The sequence below is a fragment of the Oculina patagonica genome, chromosome 4 (genome assembly GCF_052425735.1).
Source record: "Oculina patagonica isolate OP01 chromosome 4, crgOcupat, whole genome shotgun sequence".
In the NCBI taxonomy this organism is placed as follows: domain Eukaryota; kingdom Metazoa; phylum Cnidaria; class Anthozoa; order Scleractinia; family Oculinidae; genus Oculina; species Oculina patagonica.
In genome coordinates, this window is record NC_135761.1 from 46195325 (window position 1) to 46213674 (window position 18350).

Sequence of the window (18350 nt, forward strand, 5' to 3'; positions counted from 1 at the left end):
TTTCCTTTTTGTTCTAAGTAATTTAATAAACTTGTCTACTCAGAGAAATAGTTGACCTCCTTTTCAATTTTAAATATGTTTGGCATGGCTAAACGTTACTGAAACGTAAGGTGTTTTCATGAATCAGCAAGAAACTACGTCAATTAATTAAGAGGTTTCTGGGTTGACTGATTTCATTCATAAAAGGTCATTTTATAGGTTCTCAGTTCACGCATAACCACGCCCGAATTGAATGCCAAAACATTTTAGTTAAATGTAACAAAACACCGATGTATCACAGAAATAGCACTGTTTTATAAAAAGACTGCATGAAACAAAATTATGCTAAAAGATCACTGGTTGTATTTTAGTGGAGACTCGGTCATAAAAAGATGACATTTCCAAGTGAGAAAAAAAAATTACGTTCTTGAAGGACGTGATTGCCTGCAGCATTTAACTTTGTTCTAATTAATTAAGATGATCCAGTCCGACGGACCGGCGCATGGGAGCCCACCACGACGAGCGCACAACCGCGACACCCACGCAGACGGCGAGGGACGCACGACGAGCGGCGGACGGGCGGACCGAGCGCCGAGGGGACGCACCCGAGCGGCGACGGACGGAAATCAGCTTTAAAACTGTCTACGTTGGGAAGCAGTTGACCTCTTTTTGAAATTTGGTTTGTTTTGCATGGCGAAACGTTACTGATAAAAAGTTGATACTTAGTGTTGTAGAGCGAGGTAGGCGCGATTTGCGAATGGCAGATCGACCCTCGATTAAACAGAATTTAAAGCTAAAGGCGTAAATACAGTGGAACTATCGATATGAGAGAGAGTATCGAGAAGAACGACGAAACTCCCGAACGATGAACGAACATGGGACACAGAAGAGGGAGGGGACGAAGCGGAGAGAGGACGAAGAGCGAGAGGAGGCGGTGACGAATCGAATCGAATGGAGGACGTTCGTCGCTTCGTAATCGGGAATCGTGACGATCGTATCGGGGTTGTCCCTTTACTGTAACTTTTGCCGGGACAAAGAATACTCACCCCTATACCGGGAATATCGTATATCGAGGATCGTATATGGGGCCAAGAGCGAGTAAATGTCGGGGGGGGGGGGGGGGCTGCTTGTCTTTACTGTAAAGCTCAGACTTTATTCAGTGTAGGTACCAAATTCTTCCAGCTTCTCCTATTTTGCCGAGGTTCGCCTTGTTGCCTGCAATTATAGCTGAAGGCAATGAGAAGTTTCTAGCACTAGCTCTTAATACAACAGACAACAATGCAAGTCACAACAATGTTCCTAGCCCTGAAAACAAGAGAAAGGTGTTTATAGCCAACTAACAAAAAATACAGGTTCCAGAGTGGCATTTGAAGCCAACGTGAATACAGCAAAGAAAAGTAACAGTGACACTTCAATACCTTTTATGGCAACGTCTTACTTGTAATGATGAATTGCGCTATGGCGTCATAGTTTTTGGGCGAGAACAATGGCGATCAATTGAGGCATGACGAAAGAAATGATATTATGGCATTTTATAAAAGAATAGCAGGAATATTTTGTCACTAAATTTACTTACATGAGTATGCTCGCCGTTTCGAAAGCATATTTTTTTCGTTGATCTTAAAAACCATTAAGTCCATACATAGCTGTTTTTATTAAAAAAAAACTAGCAATGGTATATTGCAATTCTTGCGTTTTGATTGGTTAAAAGGCAATGGTATATGAGCTTCATATACCATGGAGCACAAATATGATAGGTGTACGCGTCAACGAGAACAGCCGGGGAGCTCAAATATTGCAATTCTTTGGGTGATTTTAATAAAACAATTATTCCACTCGCGCTTGTTGGATATGAGATAGAGCCAACTCGGCGCTACAACGAGTGCTCATGGAATAATTGTCAAATATCAGTCCCACTTCTAGGATATGAAATACTTCAACAATTACGGCAAATTCCAAAAGACCTATTTAATTCCTGGGTGCAAGAATTCAGAATTGAAAGGAATCTTGTTCCTAAATACAAGAATGGCATTTTTACAATTCAAAATGGATATATTTTGGCCGGTTTTTCGGACTTTTCGAAAAAAAAAAAAATACTCTCGACTATTAAGTTTTAATTTACAAGTATTCTTAACAACAATTGTTTGTAAATTCAACCGAGTAAAAATCAAATAACTATTTTACCCAAAACTTGGGTTATACGTCAGAAAAAAAAACTAAATTGTATCTCAAAAACCTTGGAATAAAAGAAGAAAGAGAATACAAATTAAGTCTTCTCAAAGCTTTAGCAAAAAAATGCTGTAGTGATGCGAATTGGTCTATGAAGGAATGAATGAACGAATGAAGGAAAACTCTAGCAAATCACAAAAGGACATCTCGATCTGAAACAAATTTGGAACAATTCAAATTTAGAAAAGTATTGTAGGTCAGTTAACTGTTAAATTAAGCGTTATGGACCAAGGCATAATATGTGGAGGGAAAATTGGATTTGTTTTTACGTGAAATTGAGAACTTTTTTCGACAGTGACCCACGTTATTTTTAGTAAATATTGGTATTAGAATAAATACCACTTAATGCTTACTTGGTGATAACCTTTCTAGTTTTTAAGAGCTAGAGCCAAAGGGTGAGTGAATTAGAAAAACAAAGGGTAAAATATCTAAACGAAACCTCAGTTCGCTTTGGTTGAACAGCTGTGCAGAAAGTCTAATACTATTTTCACTTAAATTCATTCTAATTTTAACTAGTAATTGTATACCACGAAAATACTATGATTATAACTCATGTTATGCATTCAACTGGTAATTCCTATCAATTTGTCCAAAAATCCTTGCTCTTTTTTCTTAAAATATCTGCTAGACTTCATTTTATTAGATAACTCTGAATGCCATGTCGCCATTCATGCAAGGAAACTAGACATAACGGTTTGTGAACATTAGTATCTTCAACCATAAACCACCGTACCACGTTTCGAAACTTTTTACTGTGCGCGTGGTAATGCATTTTTACAGTAAGTGGTAAAATTCGAAATATTTACATTACATATTATGAAGAAATATACATTTAATGTTCACCAAAACATTGTTAATAAGTTAACTCACCTTTACGATAAACTTGTTCTGTGGACAAATGCAAATTCTAATTCAGAGAGTCATTCAAACACTGTGGCGGCCCTCGAATATCAGAGACAGTCGTGGTGAATTTTCGCGGGTTAGAAAAACATCGACCGAACCAAATACTACACTTGTTTCCCCCAAATATTGCACAGGTGCGACTTTCGAAACAGTTATTCCGCCTCCTACGGAAAGATATTGCTTTACCTCTGAACACAGGAAGTTTTTCAGGAAATTTTGACGAAGGAGTACGACGAACAACGGACGGGGAAAGTTCACGTGACGTGGGATCGTCTGTAGGCTGTTGTTTTGTTTACAGAAAGTTAAGTTTAGTGACAAAGAAAATAGACAAAAATACTGATAAGTTAAACGAGTGTTTAACATGCATTCAGCTTTTAAATTGAAATTTAACTGAGACGAAACCGCGATCGTACGACTTAAGCTTAAGTAGTTTCTGTATTTCAACATAGATCTAGAAATGTTTACTGAAATACTTCACTGAAATTTTGACCTCGTTACTTTTGAAAGCTTAGTAAAGTTAGAAAAATATAAATGTTTAATTTCTATAAAAACTGAAAAGCTGTCATCTCTTGAGTGTTGTGCAAATTCTAGCCTTTGAATAAAGGTTAACTCGCAACTTAATTTGACTAACCGTTTCATAAAACTCATAACTTTTCGCAACGAAGTTTGAACAGAATTTCGTTTCTTTAATTGTGTGATATCTCATCATAAATTTCACAGGCCTCGAAATCGAAATAACACAAACTTTTCTGCCTCTCGTATCGTTAAACCTATAACCTAACAATTTGTTTAAACGGTCTAACGTTACTCAAAATAGTTTATTCTAAACCTATGCATATGTTGAGAGAAAACAGAAGTACTGTTTACTTTTAGAAATCCTCACTGACCGCAAGTACACGATTTTCCTGTTTGTTTAATTCAAGAGAATCTTTTCTCAAAATATTTTGCCGAGGTTTGCTATTTAGGAACAATTTGTTCATTGTAAATAGTCCAGCTGCGACCAGCGGATGCTGTATAGTTTAATTAAAGCTTCTGGAATTACAGGTTAATTGCAAGAGAATATGGATTCTCTTTAATAAAGATGGTATTCTTTTTTTTTGTAAGGTCGGTGCAAAATAATGACGATGAATTCTTCAACAATGGCACGATTATGGGACAAAGAACAATTCTGATTTCCCGACGGGAATCAAACCCATGGCCTCCCAGATACCGGTTGGGCGCTTTAACCAACTGAGCTACGAGAGAAACAGAAGACTTACCACAAACTACTGACAAGACCACTTGAAAAAAATTCTGCAGCTTGATTATGGCCCTCTCTATATTCCTTTTTAGGTCAACGTCTGTAAAAGAATTCAGCTGTTGGGGCATTTATCCAAGGGAGGGTGGTAAAAGAACTTTAATTAAGTTTTTAACTGAAATAACGAAATGGACAATTTAAGGGCTGAAAAACATTAACTTTACGTTGAGAACAATTACTAAACAAGCTTTCTTGACTTTGAGGAATGCCTGGAATTTTTAACCACAGCTTATCTAAACGTACTAAAAGTTTGCATGGCTTTACAATTCAATCAAAATAGATCTCAATTTAGGTTCAAAAAGCAACAATGAAGCTTAAAACCTTACCTGGTGCAATTTTTTGTCTTTCCAGCGTTTCTGTCGGGCAAGCTTCGTTTCCAGCGGTCAGTCACGCATTAATTAGGATAAAGTCAGTCACGTATCAGTTAAGAGCGTTAGTTAGTACGTGACGGAACAGAATGACCAGTTAGAACGAAAATAGACGAAATGGCTTACAGAAGCACTAGAAAGACAAGAAAAGGGTACCAGTTTAGCTTTCAAACTTTAAGGGATTACAAAGAGATTTTTTTTTTAGATGGAGTTTCACATACATGCAAACTCTAATAGTATGTTTAATGACTTTGATTACTGCGGTTTGTAACGAAGCAAACCATGCACTAAGCAAACCGCCATTTTTGTAGTCTCCCCAGGCTTCGCTCGGCACGAGAGATTCAAGATGGCGGCATGTAATGATCGAGTTTCCACACCGTAATGCTTGTTAACGGTGATTCAGTGATATTACGTCCTACCGGCAATCGTCTTTCTTCGTTAGACATACACCTGGCTTGTTAGCGACTAATTAGCAATTAAAGTGTCCACTTAGCATTTCCTGACTCGCGATTTTGAAGAGTCATGCAATTAAAACAAAATTCGACTTGTCGTCGCTTATGAATTCCAATTACTAATGCAGGTATCATTCACTAATGACTTTAACTTTGTCTGCTCTGTGACAGCAATATCTTATATGTGTTATTCCGCCTGAATTAATGGCCACTTTACTTCCAAGGGCCCTTCAACTAATTACTTTACGGCGAGACTATTTATAAAGCATCAGTAAACCGAAGCACAACGGTAATATTGCGCTTGAAAACTAGAGTGCTTGAAAATCAGCGAAGCAAAGCTTGCAACCTATGAACTATGAATATCTTGTTATAATATTAAAAAGTCGGCTTGTTGAAACGCCTTTTTATAAATTTATTTATAAATTTTGGAAGCGTTGTCAACTACTGTAAAGTATTGCAAAATGCTCAAAGTTAGCTGCAATTGAAACTTAAATTCAGAAACTGGGTAACATGGTTTCCTGTTTGAAGCCGGCTTAATTTTCACCCGTGGATACGTTCCAGCATCATTTGACAGGGACCAACAAGCAGAACAAAATCGTCGAGTTTATAATATTGTTTACGTAATCAGAACCTTAAAACGACTTCCTGAATTCAAGTAAAGGTTTCTGTTTCGCAGAATACCAGATGTATAACCTTTTAGGACTTTCGTGTATATTTCAACCACAAGCATAAAAGTCTGAAGTCAAGTCTTTGTTTATTTGTTTGTTTCCGACCTAGAGATAGTTTCTAGGAAGTCGTCGCTCTTGAGGAACGAACAAACAATATTGACAATGACGGTGTATTAAAACATCAATGGTTGAAGCACTTATATTTATTTGTTTCCTTATGAGAAAACACTACAACTAAACTAAATACAGTGTAAATGGAAATGACCGCATATCAGATGTTTCTTTTTTCATAGTTACCAACTTGGTCACTTTGAGTGCAGCAGACAAACCAAACGATTGTTTTCTTATAAATGTTCGAGCTTAATCAAAACCTTCTTGACCTTGGACAATATCGCTCAATAGGCCAAATTGATCATCCATAAATGATACCGGCTTAGAGCTAAGTCAAGTAGATAAGTTAAACTATATTATACCTCCTTCTCCTTATAAGTTCATCTCGTGAGTGAAAACCTGACCTTACAGCAATATCAATCTTCTCTAATGTTCTTTTACTACATAGTTTAGATTCTTGTTCCCAGTTAGCATTCTTTGATAAGTAAAAAAATGCGAGAGTATACTTTCACTTTTAAAACGTTATATTTAAAGGAAACCTGTTATTTCAAAGTTTATTTTCCTTGTACCAGTTGTAAGCGTGAATATGAAAGGAAACTAAATTAATTAAAACGTTGAAAACGTCAGTCATCGACAAATTATTCATGATCATATGAAATCTTGCCTCGTTTCTCCCGAAAACGCGAATTAGTCGCGGAGAACGGCGTTTAGGTGATACCATTTACGGTATTTGAATATATTTAGAAATCCTGAGGCTAATTACCAAATTACAGTTATAAATCATTTTCCAACCACATAATTGCAATGAGAACAACAGTTTATCATTTATTTACAGACTTTTGTTTCTTCACTTATTGCATCGTCAGGTCGTTAACATGCAAATTATCATCATGGCATTTTCTTGCTACTGCACATACCGTCTGGTCTTATATCTCCAGTATCATTCACGACCCGTATCAACTCGTGTTTCTCTGTATTAAAATCTTGCGTGTTTAAGATGATCAGCAAACAGTCATGTTGTTTGTGAGACTCACACGATCGAATTTTTTCGTATTTTACCTTGTTCGATAAATGGCAGAATTCTCGCGCGCTCATTGGGCGAGAGCTATGGTCTATGGGAAATGACATAACCAGTAACGCAAAACAAGTTGATTTTCGGAAGAAAAGGAAAAAGCTGCGTCTTTTGCAATTAATTGGCACAGAAAAGTTGCCTATATAATGTCAATTTTGAAAATAAAATTTGAGTAGAACTCGTTCTTGAAACGAATATAACACGGATAAATGCCTGTCGCGCAAAAGTTCGCACTTCACTGATTTTTCCCTCTATTTGACGGAAAACGGCTTTCAATTCGATTGCATCTTTTTCTGGTCTACACCCTTGCAAACCATAGAAATGGCGCTTAAAAATAACCAAAACTTTTGCAGTGATGTTACTTACTGTCCTCGTTGTTTCGCTTACGTTTTGAAAAAATAAAAAAATAATAAATAAATAAATAAATAAATAAATAAACATTCTATCGCGCCATTTCTACGGTCTTTAAACAGTGAAAATCCTGGAAAAATGTGTTTGATTCGGGGTAAAATTACAGACTGATTGGCAGCCTGATTTTCCTTGGTCATTTAACAAACTAGAAAAATTAGCGATAAAACCGAAAGTCGCCGATGTTTTAGAGCATTTATTTCAAATGAAATTAAAAACTAAACTAACACAGCAGAGAATACTAATTCAGACTATTGTTGAAATAAAAGACAAATATTTATTTATTGGACACCTATATTTACCGCTGGCTGGCTCTAGGTTGTACACATCGTTTGCATTTTATACAAGCGAATTCAGTAACAAAACAAGAAGGTCAGACATTGTAAGATGACATTATCCTTCATATCTTGTAAGTCAATTAAGTATATATACTACCTACCTAATGCGTATCTTCTAGGACGAAAACCAATCAAATATTAGACACTCACACACACACCACCTCTAACAACCTATCTAAAAGTGTTTTATTTAGATAAACGCCTCATTCTGACAAAACCCATACTCTGCTACATGGTTTTAAAGGCCGACGTCTAACCTGCATGTTTTGCTGCCGTTTGCTCCAACGTGTGCCCTGAATGGTTCAATACTCTTCCTCCCTGACCTTAATATAGTGTGTTCGCGTACTTGGGATAATATCACAGTAATTCAATAGCCGGAGTTGGATTGAGCCTGTTTTTGAAGCCATTGCTTGTGTTAAGAGAGTGCACTTTTTATAATTGACAGATGTACCTCGACGTGCAATGCATGCATGAAAGAATAGGCCTTAAACCATGGACAAAATACAAAACCTTAACAACATACAAACTATACCTAAACTTGATTATTTTTTGGAACATAAGGTACAAAAATATTCTGAGTCTAGTTCAATTTTATAACAGAAAAGCCTTCTAGATTGATTCCCGCTATAAAGTTCCTATTTCCTTCAGAGGTCATGAAATAGAGTTTTTACAGCTTAGCTTGAGCTGGTAAACTTTCTCCTGCAAGTCCAGCCAGGAGATTTCTTGCAGCTAAAGTAGCCATAGCTTCCCTAGTAGAGTCCTCTGCACTGCCAATGTGAGGAAGTACGACTGAAGAAAATAAACAACAGAATTTTTTAGTCACTTTCATATTGCTAGTTAAGTAACAGCACATACTTTAAAAGCTACTCAGTATCGGCGGGGTGGGAAAGGCAGGGAGGGAAGAAGGGAAAGCGACTTCCAATTAATCTCTTAGATTACCCCCCACCCTCGCTAATGAGTAGTGTATTGATTACATCAAACAGAAACGATCTCGGAAATATTCCTGACTGTCAATACTTCATCACAAAAGAAACCAATTCTTACCGCAGTTCTTTAAAGATAAGAGCGAAGCGACTTCCAATTAATCTCTTACCGCAGTTCTTTAAAGATAACAGCGGGTGATTTGTTGGGAAAGCGACTTCCAATTAATCTCTTAGATTACCCACCCCCCCCCCCCCCCCCACCCTCGCTAATGAGTAGTGTATTGATTGCATCAAACAGAAACGCAAAAACGTGCCAAACAAATAAAACGTTGTTGCACGGTTATGAATAACAATGAAAATTTCCGAGGCTAGCTCGATAATCCCAAAGACCTCTAACTGTTTTCAAGAGTTACCCGAGGCATTTCGAAGTTCACCCGAAGAACGTTTCTGAAGGGTTGTGATTATTCTCGTAAATATTCCTGACTGTCGATACTTCATCACAAAATAAACCAATTCTTACCGCAGTTCTTTAAAGATAAGAGCGGGTGATTTGTTGGAAGAGGTTCAGGCACTGTAACGTCCAAACCAGCTCCCTGCAATACAAACAAACGAACAACATAAAGAAAAGGCCAGAATCCAAGCTAAAACTCAGCCAGAATAGGCATTTTGTTATTCTGAAAACTTTTGTCAAGTTCTAGACCAAGAGCAGTTCCTCTTTTCCCTTAGTTTGTCCAGAAAGAGGAGAAAATAGCGTAATAAAAGTATGCATATGTAGTAGAAGCTCTCGTAAACGACCATACGCTGAAACAATAGAGGCTGGGTACCTAGCAGAGGTTTTAGTATAACGCTTCCGACCTCATTCTTAGAGTGAAACCTTCTCCAGCTGTATATCATCTCGAACTTTTAATTCGAGATCTTTATCAACGAACATCAAGTAGTGTACACTTTTAATAAAGAGATAACCAACATGAATCAAAATATTTCAGTGTGGTCGTTTACGAGAGCTTAAAAACAAAGAGAAATACCAGTTGGCCACGGTCACGATCGTTTACGATCGTGAGCGTTCAGTTACAGAGTTTGAGTGACAATTCAAACGAGATGGGTCGCAAGGAGAGCTTCGACTATACTGAAAAAAAAAAAACTCACTTTGCGAGGAAAAAGCGTTTTATATAATTGTTACTACTGCTTAGATGGTAAGCAACGACGAAACCCGCGAACCCAGCATATTTTCAGAGACAATATATTCTTCTCCATTTCAAGAAAAAAAAACACCATTTTATAAGTTTATATTGGCAGACACCAACTTACCCATATCTGGCCAGTCTTGAGTGCCTCGTACAAATCATCTTGATTCACTACTCCACCCCTAATGAAACGAAAAAAAAAAAAAAAAAAAAATAAGCGTTTTCATCAGGTGGTATTTCATTTGAAACATGTAAACATAGAGCATAGTATGCATAAAGCGGTTTTTACTTACAGCAAGGCGCCCAAAAGTGTGACCACCTTTAATTAATTCACATTCTTTCGTGCAACCACCATCCAATCAGAAGCCAAGGACAGGTTCCAGTTGACTTCTGATTAGGATTAAATCTGCACGGAAGTATGTGAATAAATTAAAAGTGGTCACACTTTTGGGCGCCTTGCTGTAAAGTGATGAAAGTGATTCGGGGTTTCTTTGGTTTTGCATTACTACGCTTAGTTAAAAGGGTTTCGAAATATTTCGTCTGGATGATATCAGACGAAATATTTCACGCTTTTAAATTTTATTTGCGCTCCGAGTTCGAAAACATTTTAAACTACGCTTAGTGTTTGGTTTAAAAACTCGCGCCACTTTCTCGACCAGTCAGAAGTAAAACCAAAACCAATCAAACAAGTTCGCACACGCTTTCCCGCGCTTCGCGGCGTCGGCTACATGTATTTGCTTTGTGATTTGATTGGTTGGCTCAATGGATGGTCTGTTTCCTTCGCGATTGGCCAGAGTAATCACTTTGGTTTTGGTTTTCGATACTCGATTGAAAATAAAAAGCAAAACACAATTTGACATTGATGTTAACATTCCTTCTGGTTAACTAATTACTTCAATCCACATAAAAACAAACAAACAAACCAAAACACTTGTTGACTATTACCTGCTGGTATTAACAAAAACTGCATTACTCTTCATCTTGGAGAAAGCATCCTTGTTAAACATTCCTATGTGAAAAAATTTGGTTACGACTGAGTAAGAAGTAAGACGGATTACAAACGACAAACTTAAAAAAATTGCCAATTCTTTCTCCGTTAACCCTTTCACTCCTAAACGCGCATTCAGGCGCTATTTGGAGGTGCAGTCATTGATTCACTCGTGACGTCATCAATAAGCACGTCAGTGGAATTTCGTGATAAGAATCTGATAGAGCTTGGATCGACCTTTCGACAGGACTGTTCATTTTAAATATCGGTTGCATTCCGGCAGAGCTAATCAAAGAAAAGCACAATCCATTTTTGGTGCAAAATCGTTGCTTAAACAGGCCAGTACACCTGCAATTGGTCAAGGTCCCCTTTTCAGTGTTTTCCAATGATAACGTCAAAACTTTTTTGGCCAAAAGAAAGGATATGAAGAGTAGAAAGTAAGGAGAATAAGAAGGCAGAAAAAAAGGAAGCAAAAGGGGCAAAAAAAATTTGGAACGGTTCAGCAAAAAAAAAAAAAAAAAAAATTGAAAATTTTGGCTTATGCGCATGCACCAAAGTAAAATATTGTACGTTTTTACACAGAATCTTTATCAAAATGTTGCTGAAGTGTTTTTTGGGGAAAATTTGGGCGTCAAAGGATTAAGTAATGAGTAGAGTAAAACAAGAGTTGTATGCAATGCCATTAACTCTTCAGTGATCAAGATTTATGTTACCTGCTGTTTCTGGCGTTAGAGCAGTATGTGCGCTCACAAAGTCAGACTCCTTGAACAGGGTGTCCATATCAACTGAAATATAAACACAGTACACTCATGAAACACAAGTGTTCGAAACGAATATGGTATTCTTTTGTCTCAAAATTTCCTTGTCTGGCGTAAAACATAGGGAATTGTCGGCTTTTATGTCGGCATGAAATGAGTCTGGTCTCCAAACATCTTTCCTTTTTAAAAAATCATAAGAGAATTCACTCAAACAATTCTTTTTTTAAAAATACTTCTTCCATCTATATGTTTAGAAAGCTTTCAGTTACCAAATCAGACTACTTTGAAGTATCATGAACATCAGTTGTACATTTTAGTTTTACAAATAATTTGTTGAAATAATAATACAATTCCACATATGTATCAATTTGAACAAACATTTTAGTTATTAAAAAGCTTACCATGTTCTGCTCTTGGCGATACCAACTTTTCCTCTGAAACATAATTTAAACACAAGAATCTGAATCAGGATTGCAGTATAGTCAGTTGGTGCAAACAGGAAACAAGCAGCCATGAAACAACGTCAGCAGTGGCAGAGAAGGACCAGTGAAAATACAAGATATGAATTTATCACCTCTCCATTTCAATACTGGTTCAAATTTCTTACTAAGCAGGGCAAGGAGGCTGCAGGGGAAGGTCCAATAGTGACTACCGGTAACCAGAGAGTTAGCTTATTATAAGTCTAGTTTAGTCTCGGTTTACATAGCTGAATTGAAGTTTTCGCAGGTACTGTGTAATAAAGACTAGGCTTTAAATTGTATTACTCAATGTGGATGATCGGCAGTTTATGCGCAAATCACTGTTAGCTGTCATTGTTGTTACTTATAGCTAGACCTTCTTAGAAACGAATGCAAACAACTCCAGTCGTACCATTCTCTGATTTCTTGTGAACATCAGCATATAGGAACCTTGAGACACCAAAAGGAGCTAGTCTTTGTGCAACAGCTATACCTAAAAGAACAAAATTTAACATTGCTTCAGTGCATGCCAAATGGCAAAGGATAATTAGGCACAGCCAATGATTGAGTTGCAGCAGCTTTAGCTTGCAATACAGGCATATTTTAGCGAGTGAGCATCAGGATTGTAGGCAGTGACTTAAAATCAAATTTCAAGCAAGCAAAAAGGATAATTTAATTATCCAGGGAATCAAAACATGCAAGAATGCACAAATTCAGGACACTGACACTGTCTATTATGATGCCATTCTAACATTTTTAAAGTCTGTGAATAAAACCCTGATATATCAGGGTTCAAAATAAAATTTTGTTTTTAGCCTGAATTTGTCGGCTTTTTTTGTCAAGGCTCATATTTTTCCGGCTGTTAAAAGAGCTATGCATTTTCAAGGGACACAAACCATTTGCATACATGACGTACCCATAGGACGTACCCAGAGGTTTGCAATGTATTCTGGGGTGATTTCAAACACAGTCGGCCCTTTGCAAGCTTTCCGAAGTGATGGAATGTTTTACGGCATTCCAAAAGAATGGATTGGAGCAATGTGACTTCTTTTCTTATTTTGAGTGTTTGAGAAGTAAATAAGATCTTCCAATATACTTTTCTGGAGGGACAAAATACCTGAGAAGGTGGAGCAGCCCGTTATTCATCTTAACACAGAAATGAAGTCGTACATGTAAAACCGTAAAACCAAAAGTTTTAGTCGCCAAAGATGAAATTTTGGTCGCATTAACGCAGTGAGTCGCACTCTCTAGCCCTGTAGCTGCTTTATTGCCTGATATGAAATGTTTACTTCAACATTCCAGCAACTTTGATTTTAGTTGGTCGATCAAAGCATAATATTCTATTTCTTCGGCAGTAGCCGGCAAGTGTCGTCAAAGTGCCGGCTACCGCCGACAGCCGGCTGCTATTTTGAACCCTGTATATTTTAATTTATTAAAACGAAAGCTATTCAGCAACAGTACTTTTATTTTTAACATTCTGCAAAACAAAACTATTTTGCAATTTTCTGTTATGTTGAGTGCTCTTAGGAGTGCCAGGATTAAGAAAGGTGCAAGGGGTTGTTTCAAAGTACTGACCAATTCTTCCAAATCCAACAATTCCAACAGTACTGCCCTTAAGGGTTGGTCCACACATCCACAGAGGCTTCCATGTGCCCCAGCCACCACTAAAAACAAAGAGAATAAAACATTGCATGATAAAGGAATTATTTTAGAATAAATTTCCGTAAACATTAAAGCTAAGGAAGCTTGAAAGATGAGCTTTAAGGCCAGGTAATATGGGCAACATTTTTGTTCAACTTGTCTCGCAGCATTGTTGCATTGCAAGTTGAAGGAGTTGTTGCCCAAATTACTACAGTGCGCTCAACTTGTCTCGCGACAAATTTTGGTGTTGCAAGTTGAAAAAAATTGTTGCAAAAAGTAGAACTCGGTTCTACTTTGTGCAACATGTTGCTGCAACTTGCAACCTTGGAAATTTGTTGCGAGACAAGTTGAGCGCGCAGTAGTAATACGGGCAACAACTCGTTCAACTTGCAATGCAACAATGCTGCGAGACAAGTTGAACAAAAATGTTGCCCGTATTACCAGGCCTTTACTGAATTGGTACGTTTTAAATAAAACCAAATGAGACTTACTTTTTCACTTCACCAGCAGCCTCAATCAGTCGTCGTTGAGTTGCCAGAAGTAATGCTACTGTCAATGTGGCCTTCAAAAGAATTGGTTTGATCTCTCTTTAATGTGCAGATGTTCACACATAATTTACAGATGATTAATATTATTACTGTATCAACACATGCAGGCGCAGATCCAGACCGGTTTCACCGTTTTACGGAAATCGGTCAGATTTTAAAAGGAATGTATATTTTTGGAATTAAAGAAGATTTCTTAGTTTCAAGATCAAAAACGTGACTTTTAAGCTTCTGGGGTAGTGGTACTGGTCACTATGGAGCATGCTCCCAGGCTCGCTCCTTCAGCGCTCGTGTTATTGGAAAACGGTCAGCATTTTTTCTGGGTCCGTGCCTGACATGTGTAAAGTACCGGTATTTTTTTGGCAAAAGTGGAAAAATAATTTGTGCCTCTTTAAATGTAGGTATCACTAATAATACACATTGTCCACATCACTAGGCAAAATAATATTTGTGTAAAATTGCAACATCGCAGAATATCAGAAGCCCAGTAAAAACTTGGTTACTAAAAATATCAACTTAAGAAATCTATAAAGCACATCTTTGTTTTTTCGGTTTTTGCCTCTGGGACTTTAGAGGGAAGTATTTCATTTGTAATGTATGGTAGGTGTTCAGGGTGGACTCAGAAAAACTGAATAATACACTGATCTGTACAATGGTTAACTTACAGTAGCATCTGTCAACACTCCTGGAGTATGACCCACAGCAATACCCCTACAAATACAACAGAAACACTTTTGAATCAACATTTAAGGATTGCAATTTTGAATAGATAACAATTCTTGTTACAGGCAGATTTTGCAGTCTTTTTGTATTGCCATGCACTTACTTTCGAAGGGTGGTTCGAATTAATCTCTGAAATTGTAATTTAGCTTAGTATTTTTTATCTTTTCAAATTCTAATGTAAATTTTTTAGATGCACTGGCCCCCTCTGGTTACCATTCTATGAGCCTAATGGGCTACCGTGCTTAAATAAAGTCTACTTGACTTTATTCCTTCAAACCCAAAAAATTTGATAAACCAATTAAGCACAACCAGTAATGATTATATTTACAAGAACATGTTATTAATTTTCATCACATGTTCACACTTAGATGCAATTGACAGCAGTATTACTTTTCCAGTGGATTGGACACTTTGCTGTTTAAGGTTACCCTCAGTTCTCTGCCAGTTTCCCAAACAACTGGCCAGTAGATGTACCCATTTGTTTTTCTGGGTTAAAAGAGGTAATGAAATTGAAGACATCTTAAATGAGAACCTAACACCTTAAACTAAAATTTTCCTAGTAACAAATTTTATTGTCACCTTTTTGCGGTTTCTGGTAGACTGACGTGATCATAACCAACTGACATTGTGCTGACAACTTTAAGCTGAGAACCTGCAATGGATGAGAAAAAAAAGACAAAGAAGGATGACATTAAACATATGCTCCAAGTTTGCCTTCAACTTTCATGATGCTGGAATAAAATGTTTCCCAAGTGCTGTCTTAAAAACTTCATCACTCACTAGGCATCAAGACAGTGGGAGGAAAGATAGTGCAGTTTTTTATGGTTTGTGATACTGTTCTGATGCTATCTTGGTGAGGAAGGAAAGGGGACATAGCTAAAATATACCTAACAGTAATTGTACAGGATTTCCATATAAAAGTTACTATTTAAAGTGAAATTTATCTGAAATTTGAAGAGAATAATGTTTTAATGGGTCGTGCACCTCAAATTCATTTCACCCGTAAGAGGATACTTTATTCTCCCCCTTCCTCAAGCTTTAAACCTCTGTTACTCTGATCAGATTGCTATGACAGTCTAGTTTTCAATCGCATAAATTATATAGCTGATTTAAAAATTGACCATAATCCCATCCATTTACAATAATTTTAGCCATGTTTGCCCCCCAAACAAGGTAGTGTTCGAAGCTGTGAGAAGATTTCAAGAGAAATTTGAGAAGACTAGTTGCAGGAAACTTATTGTTTTTAACATAACAGAGAATAGATATCTATACCCCTCCTATGGAGAAGGGTTGTTCGGTTTGAACCCCCCCCCCCTCCTTCTAGAAATTCTAGTTTAGCTTTATACTTTCCTCAAAAACCTTTGACCATAGATGCTCTCCCCTCCCCCCTTCAGAATTTCTAATGACCTTCATTGGGGTGGGTATGGACATTTCCAGGTTCCACACATAACATGTACATTATGTAAAATATGGCATTTTTTCACTTTTAGACAATTATGCCCCACTTGCGACCCCCTACAGAGGACCTTCTTCTTCCCCTCCTCACCTGCAGCATCCAGTAACTCAGAATCTATTTTCTCTGTGAGGAGGCAGTAAAGTCCATCAAGACCAGCGACTCGCTTCAGAAGTTCGTCCCTTGGAATTGGATCCTCTGAGTCCCAATAATCCAAATCACAGCTTTTAACAATACAGATTGGAAGAAAAAAGTAACTGTGTTATTCAATGACATGTGAACTCTGCTCTAGTCAATGGTTAGGTTTTTTCACTGCTGTCAATCATTTATTAAGCAGACCTCTCAGGAAGCAGAAGTTTACTTCATCTGGTTTAAAAGGTCACATGGATGGGTTGTGAGAGGCAGTTTTAGATCCACTTGCAAAACCGCAGTAACTATCGACCAAAACCGAAAACCGCACACAAAAAATCCAAATTTCAAAAGCCCTATTGCACCTGGAGATTTTTTTAAAAAGTTTTTTTCTTATACATTTTTTACATTTCTGCAGTTTTCGGGGCGAAAACCGACAAAACCAACGCCCCCCTCCTCAAGGTTCGTTGGTTGTCGCAAAAAATAATTATGATCAATTGATGGCAGCAAAAAATGGAATCACTTGTTGGGTTTTGAACTTTAGAGTTCGCGTGTTATTGAAAGGCCAAGTAAAACTAGTGATGCATACATGTTCCTGACAATTCTGCAGATATCAAAAATGCCAACTGTCCAGGATTATAATCCCCAGTACATAAACCAAATCTCCTGGCTACCAGACAGGTTGTAAAATCTCTTAGACGTGAAGAAAAATATTTCTTTCTGAGCAGCCATTTCTAGGCATAGAGAAGAGTTACCCTCTTGCAACACTGACAATCTTTAAGATTTGAATTTGTTTAATTAAGGTGGGCATCTCTGGATGCTGAAATAGTACTTCATTTTTTGGATAAATTCCAGTTTCTTCCTTGCACGTTTATTTTCACACAACTTTCAAAATCTCGCAACATGTTGCCAACATTGTTGCGCAGAAATTTATTGTTGCAATTTGTCCCGTGTAACACAACCTTTATGAGCCGTGAAAAGGAGATATTAACTTATCGAGAAACCAAATTATGATCGACCCAACTTAATTTGTCATTAAATTAAACTAAAAAAATCTTCCTTCAGTTTAACAACAAGACAGCCGCCAAGTAAGATTACGCAAGAAAAATAATCAATAAATAATTGGAGAGCGTTGTTTATGTTTTATTGTTAGCCGAAGACAACGAAACATCAACAATGACGAGAAATTAAATTTCCGACCGTCTGGGAAAACTTTGTACACGTGTACAAGTTCTTTTGAAACATTTGCAAATACAAAAGTCTTTTAAGGATAGTACGGGGTAAATTGCATTATTCAACAAGCAACAACAAAATATTTACCTCTGAGAAGACTTGATGATTTCAATAGCAGCTTGTGGAACGTTTCGAGTGACTAGAACTTTGTGTTTCTGTGCACTTGCCATGTTGCGCGCAACAATCGGTTTTACAAGTTGTCTGCCAACAAAACCACGACACAGCCGAACAAAAGGCGTATAAGACATAGCAAAGCAAGTACAAGGAATTAACGTAACTGGGAAAACAAACTCGTAGCTCCAAACGGGAGGCGATCAAACGTGAAAGTCAGTATACCCACCCGAAATTGATGATCTGATATTTGTGAGATAACAGCCAGGCGTTCCTTGGCCGGGTAGAGTGAGAATGGAAGGATACTGGGAACGAATCCTGGATCCTGGAGCCGTCTATTTTTAGATCGGGCGTCAGAGGAAACTCGAAGCAAGAAATT

General features: G+C 37.4%; 1 protein-coding gene across 1 annotated transcript; it reads right to left on the reverse strand.

Moving 5' to 3' along the window:
- Positions 1–7739: 7739 nt before the first annotated feature.
- Positions 7740–18224, reverse strand: LOC144650332 (glyoxylate reductase/hydroxypyruvate reductase-like). Its single transcript, XM_078509985.1, has 13 exons — positions 17948–18224; positions 16592–16722; positions 15625–15697; positions 14988–15033; positions 14269–14339; positions 13712–13800; positions 12549–12629; positions 12080–12112; positions 11634–11705; positions 10878–10941; positions 10057–10114; positions 9269–9341; positions 7740–8614 (listed from the first exon to the last, which is right to left on the reverse strand). The coding sequence occupies exons 1-13, from the start codon at positions 18106–18108 to the stop codon at positions 8493–8495; spliced, it is 1074 nt and encodes a 357-aa protein (XP_078366111.1). The 5' UTR covers positions 18109–18224; the 3' UTR covers positions 7740–8492.
- Positions 18225–18350: the final 126 nt, after the last annotated feature.

Coding starts and splice junctions, on each gene's coding strand:
- LOC144650332 (XM_078509985.1), bottom strand. CDS start 18,108: ATGTCTTATACGCCTTTTGTTCGGCTGTGTCGTGGTTTTGTTGGCAGA. Junction 14,340..14,987: donor GAGTGTTGACAGATGCTACT/GTAAGTTAACCA, acceptor ATTCTTTTGAAG/GCCACATTGACAGTAGCATT. Junction 10,115..10,877: donor GTTTTTGTTAATACCAGCAG/GTAATAGTCAAC, acceptor TCGTTTCATTAG/GGGTGGAGTAGTGAATCAAG.